Below are 5,907 nucleotides of genomic sequence, written 5' to 3'. Positions count from 1 at the left end.
CCTCCGTTTTTTAAAAATAGCAACTATTTTCATTTTGGGTCGTTCCTTAAAAATAGAAACTTTAGAATCTTTCTATTTTAGGACATGGACCTCACAATCCACTAATTCTACTTTCACTACTTTTTCTCTATCTCTATTACTTTACTGTTTTTTTCCTCTCTTACTTTATCAATTCTTCTCACTTACTTTACCCATTGTGCATTAAAACTCGTGCCGTTTCAAATGTTTCCATTTTTTGAATACGGAGGGAGTATATTTTCTACATATTGTGAGATACTCCCTCTGTCCTACTACATATTCTGAGATACTCCCTCCGTCCCACTGAAGATGTTCATCTTTCCCTTTTAGTTTGTTCTACAAGATGTCTACTTTTTACACTCTATTTACTCAATCTAACAATTCCTTATAAAATCTCGTGACACTCAAGAATGTGGACTGAATGGGACGGAGGGTGTATTACTTTATAAACAAATGTGATTTTTTTTAATGTGTAATTAAGTATTTTTTATTTAAAAATAATTTGTGCAAAACCGTCATTAAAGTAGACTAATAAAAGTCTAAAACTGAGTGCAAAAGGCAGCCAGCTATATTGACGATGCTGTCGTGGGTACCACAATATACAAAATCAAATCATTTGAATCCAATGGCTCAGAACTCATAATCTTGAATTTGAGGTTCATTTTATCTGAATTTAATGTGGGGCTGAGATTTCATTTAAATAAGAGGGTCTGATTTCATTTCATTTGATTTTATTTTCATTTCAGACCAAAGAGAAAAAAGCACATATACAGTCCACATCTCTGAGAGAGTCTCTCGGAGAGAATCACCAAAGAATTTGACACCCATTTTCGGTAATCCTCAAAGGTCCAATCTTTGTCTTAGTTCTTGGCGATTCTGATTACAAAGACTCGATTTTTATCCTTATTGTTTACAAAAATGTTTGAATCTAGTCGAGTTATTTTTACTTTTACGATTTTTGATAGTCTCGATTTGTTGTTTTTTTGTGAGATCTAGTAGTACTTTATGTTTTTTTGGACCATTGTTTTGGTGGATCTGACGATGTGTGTTTTGAAGTTCATTGATACTATGCATGTGTGAGTCTTGATTAGTGAAGATCGTGTGTTTCCAGTGACTCTTCTTGTTTGAAGTTCTTTATTTGTTTGCGTGTGTTCGATTGGGATCTTGCTATTGGTTTGAGCTTGCTATATTTGGGAATTTCCTATTTGTAGCCAAAATTTGGTGAGAAATGTAAGTGTACCATTTAATTATTTGATTAATTGATGTTCTGTAGTATATTGTAATTAAAAATTGGCTGCTTAATCCTTGAGGTATGCTCTTGAGTCAAAATCCAAGTCATTTAGATTGTGTATCTTTAGGTCTGCTATAGAGTCAAAATATTGAAGGATTTTCCATTGTTGATATTTGCTTATGTTTGTGGATCTTGTGTCGTCAAGGGCTACTTATCAGGTTTCGTCTGAACTTTGCAAGTATTCTAATTCTGAGAATGGCATTGTTATTGAATATGAAGTGAAATTTTGCTCTTGAATTTGGGCTTTTGGTATTCATGATTTCATATGTATGGCGATGTTGATGATCTTGTGATTCTTTCTTGTCTTCAGATAACAATAAGCGATGGCAGAAGCAGAGGATATCCAGCCCCTCGTTTGCGACAATGGAACCGGAATGGTCAAGGTAATCTCAATTTCCTTGACCTAACAAACCTGTTTGATGATTACCATTTCAATCTTTTTGTGGTTTGATTGTCTTAACTAATTATGTTGTTGATCTAAATATATCAGGCTGGATTTGCTGGTGATGATGCTCCAAGAGCTGTCTTCCCTAGTATAGTGGGGCGCCCTCGTCACACTGGGGTGATGGTTGGGATGGGCCAAAAGGATGCCTATGTGGGTGACGAGGCTCAATCCAAGAGAGGTATTTTGACACTGAAATACCCAATTGAGCATGGAATTGTCAGCAACTGGGATGATATGGAGAAGATTTGGCATCATACCTTCTACAACGAGCTTCGTGTTGCACCAGAAGAGCACCCAATCCTCTTGACTGAGGCCCCTCTCAACCCAAAGGCCAATCGTGAAAAGATGACCCAGATCATGTTTGAGACCTTCAACACTCCTGCTATGTATGTTGCCATTCAGGCTGTTCTCTCCCTTTATGCCAGCGGTCGTACAACTGGTAAGGCAGTAATTCTGATTGCTTTCTAAATGATAAAAATGCCATTATAATAAATTTTAATGGTCTGTACATCAATAATGTTGTATATTATGATGCAAGGAACTTATATCTATCATGCTACATTTGTCTGCTTGCTGCTGATTGACATGCTCTATGGAAGGTATTGTTCTGGACTCTGGGGATGGTGTCAGCCACACAGTTCCGATCTACGAAGGTTATGCTCTCCCCCACGCAATCCTGCGTCTTGATTTGGCTGGACGTGATCTCACCGACAGCCTCATGAAGATCCTCACAGAACGTGGCTATATGTTCACTACTACAGCAGAGCGGGAAATTGTGAGGGACATTAAGGAGAAACTTGCCTACATTGCTCTCGACTATGAACAAGAGCTTGAGACTGCGAAGACGAGCTCTGCTGTGGAGAAGAACTACGAGCTGCCTGATGGACAGGTGATCACCATCGGAGCAGAAAGGTTCAGATGCCCCGAGGTCCTCTTCCAGCCCTCAATGATCGGAATGGAAGCTGCTGGTATTCATGAAACCACGTACAACTCCATCATGAAGTGTGATGTTGATATCAGGAAGGATCTGTATGGAAACATCGTCCTCAGTGGTGGCTCCACCATGTTCCCAGGCATTGCTGACCGTATGAGCAAGGAGATCACAGCCCTTGCCCCGAGCAGCATGAAGATCAAGGTGGTGGCTCCACCAGAGAGGAAGTACAGTGTCTGGATCGGAGGGTCCATCCTGGCATCTCTCAGCACCTTCCAGCAGGTATGGTTACAACGTTTGAACATATTCCCCGAATGTGCCATTAACTTGTTTAGATTTCAGCTTCGTTGATTAAATCATGTTTTTGTGATTGCAGATGTGGATTTCCAAGTCTGAGTATGATGAGTCCGGCCCATCAATCGTGCACAGAAAATGCTTCTAAACCACACAAGCTACCGTGAAAGAGGATTCGTAAGATTGTTGATGCTTTGCTATTTTTTTCCCTTATTCCTTTGCCTTTCATCCGAGTCTTTACTATTATTAAGATTTGAAAAAAATTTACTAAATCATTTTCAATTTTTCCCTCTTCCAATATTACTTTGTAGAAGGGTTGTGTATTATCACTCAATGGTATTATGGTTTGAGTTGGCAGATGTTTCATATTAGTAATTATCATGTGTTTGTTGATTAGTAGTAATCTACTGCTGTAATTTTTATAAGTTTGTAATGCCAGACTGAAACTTGGGATTTTTGCTACATTTTGATTTCGCAATTTTATTTTCGTACTTGGAAAATTATCGTGTCAGCTCATTTTTTATTTATAGTTTTCGAATATGTCACAAGTCAAGGTTAACCATAACCAAGTCCAAATTAGTGATATTTCGACTTTTAGCAGTTCAAATGTTTTGTAATAGTAGTAGAGTATTTAAACAGATTGTGAATTTGGTAAGCCAAGGTTTTGAAGAGAGGAATATGCATTAATAGCTCTCAAATAGATCAAATCCAGAATTTGTTAACATCTGTGTAACTATAGGATTATACCATTATATGACTAGAGTTGACTAAACGGTCACTCAGGTAGCTCTACCAAAAATTCCTCCTGTTACATCGAGCCCTCCCTAAAATGAAGTGTATTTTAAAATATGAAATTCAATGAGTTGGATATATAGAAAAATTCCTCCTGTCACATCTTCAGAGCCCTCCCTAAAATGAAATGTATTTTCATATTGAAATGTATTTTAAAATATGAAATCCAATGTGTTGGATATATAGAATAGAAATAATTTTTTTTAAATGAAAAATTTGGACAGCTCGGCGGTCAGCGAGCAATAGGTGCTGTCCTGCTCTCGGCCTAGCCCATGCTCTCGGTTTTTTTGCCCACCTGCTCCACCCCATGGCTTGGCGCTTGCAATAGCGGCCTTCCCGATCACCGTCCTGCACGGTGGCCGGAAGGCCGCCTATTGCTAATGCTCTTGGTCCCTGAACTTGAAAAAATATCATCATACGACCCTAGAAAGCCATTAATCACATTTTAGGTCCTTGTCAACTTATTTACTTATTTTTCTCATTGACTCCTACTTATTTAATCTAAATTTATTTGGTATTTTAAAAATTCAAATCTCACATGGCATATATTTTTTAATTTTTAATTTATATACATAGATAATAAATACTAATAATTAATAAATACACATTACATTTTTAGAAATTATTACTATATATATTTACATATTTTTAGATGTATATGCAACAAATTTACTACTACTAATAATAATAATAATAATAATAATAATAATAATAATAATAATAATAATAATAATAATAATAATAATGTTCTACTACTACTACTACAACTAATAATAATAATAATAATAATAATAATAATAATAATAATAATAATAATAATAATAATAATAATAATAATAAGTAAGAATCTTGCTTGTATACCAAAAACTCTACAATCCATTTTTAACCCAATTCAGTATTATTCGAGCAGTTTCGCACGAATAGAATCACTATTATTATTACATTGTGTTTGCTTGTGTATTTATAAGATGTTTTACAAACATTTAAATGCATAAGAAGTAAACAAAGCCTAAGTCTTTTGCTTAGTAGACCGGTTGTGGGCGTCGTCCACTTTAAGGTAACACGGTCAGTTTTATGCAATGCTTTGCAAAAGAGAAAGAATAATTTCACAACCTAGATAGGCTTTGGCTACCTATCGTGAAAGGTTGCAATGTCAGTCCGCATATTTTTAAGCCTTACTGAAATAAGATGACATTGGTATGGTATAGCACTGAACGGATTTAACAGCAAGACGTGTCTTTATGCTATCTACTGAAAGACTAGGTCTTGATAAATAACTATTTTTTAATCTACATACGTTAGCATTGAGCATACGGTATTGGTTATGCACTACTTTGACTTATCAAATGGTGCGAGTGTTTCTTCATCCAATAATCCGGATATATTGGGTAGTGGTGATTAATATCTAGCGGTGCTAGGATTGCTAAAATGTTGAATCGTGCGCGAGGTGAGTCTCGTTTGATAATGTCCTCCAGAGGAGTTAGAACAAGGTTTTATTATTCGGAAACTAGCCAGTTGGAATTTAATTATTCTATGAATAATAAATAAACGTTTCTTGCTAAGTCTACTTTTGGAATTAAAAAGATGTTAATTAATTAAGTCCATAACAGAAATTAATTAATTAATGAACATTTATATCTTAAGCGCGGGAAATAAATAATATAAATAACGAAAACCCAGATTACTTGTAATTTTGGATTTGGATGGGGGGGTCAATATTACTTCTGTAGTGGTTGCTTGTAATATTTCAATATAAACTTGTATTAAATTGTGGGTTTAATTTAATTAGTAAAAAAGCTAATTGAGGTGAGCCCATATCCAAAACCTTCCATAGATCTCGGACTGGGCCCAATATGAACTTAATATAAATAGGAGAATAAAGGAAAGACAAAAACACAATTAATTTTCGTCCCCCTCTTCTCTCTGAAGTGGACGAAATTTTCTCTCTCCTCCTCCGTGAGGAATTTGTGTCTTCTTTATTCGAGTCCTAGTATTTTGATAAGATCAGCCCACCCTGATATCGAGATACAGTTCGGGAACCAGTTAGAAGATCCGTGGTCTAGTATTGAAGATCATCGTGAAGAAGGCGCAAGCAATCGTCGATTCTTTGGAGAATCAAATTGGTAACTCTAAACC

General features: G+C 35.9%; 1 protein-coding gene across 2 annotated transcripts; it reads left to right on the top strand.

The window, feature by feature from the left end:
* The first annotated feature begins 731 nt into the window (after positions 1 to 731).
* On the top strand, positions 732 to 3,479 carry LOC121742348 (actin-7). 2 transcript variants are annotated; one of them, XM_042135466.1, is made up of 5 exons: positions 732 to 864; positions 1,620 to 1,692; positions 1,800 to 2,193; positions 2,354 to 2,967; positions 3,062 to 3,479. In XM_042135466.1, the coding sequence occupies exons 2-5, from the start codon at positions 1,633 to 1,635 to the stop codon at positions 3,125 to 3,127; spliced, it is 1,134 nt and encodes a 377-aa protein (XP_041991400.1). In that variant the 5' UTR covers positions 732 to 864; positions 1,620 to 1,632; the 3' UTR covers positions 3,128 to 3,479. The 2 variants fall into 2 exon arrangements, with proteins under 2 accessions (XP_041991400.1, XP_041991399.1); XM_042135465.1 differs by having other exon boundaries at positions 733 to 851.
* The last annotated feature ends 2,428 nt before the right edge of the window (positions 3,480 to 5,907 follow it).

The sequence above is a fragment of the Salvia splendens genome, chromosome 7 (genome assembly GCF_004379255.2).
Source record: "Salvia splendens isolate huo1 chromosome 7, SspV2, whole genome shotgun sequence".
Taxonomy (NCBI): domain Eukaryota; kingdom Viridiplantae; phylum Streptophyta; class Magnoliopsida; order Lamiales; family Lamiaceae; genus Salvia; species Salvia splendens.
The sequence above is the reverse complement of the archived record's forward strand: the minus strand, read 5'-3'. Positions and strand labels throughout refer to the sequence as shown.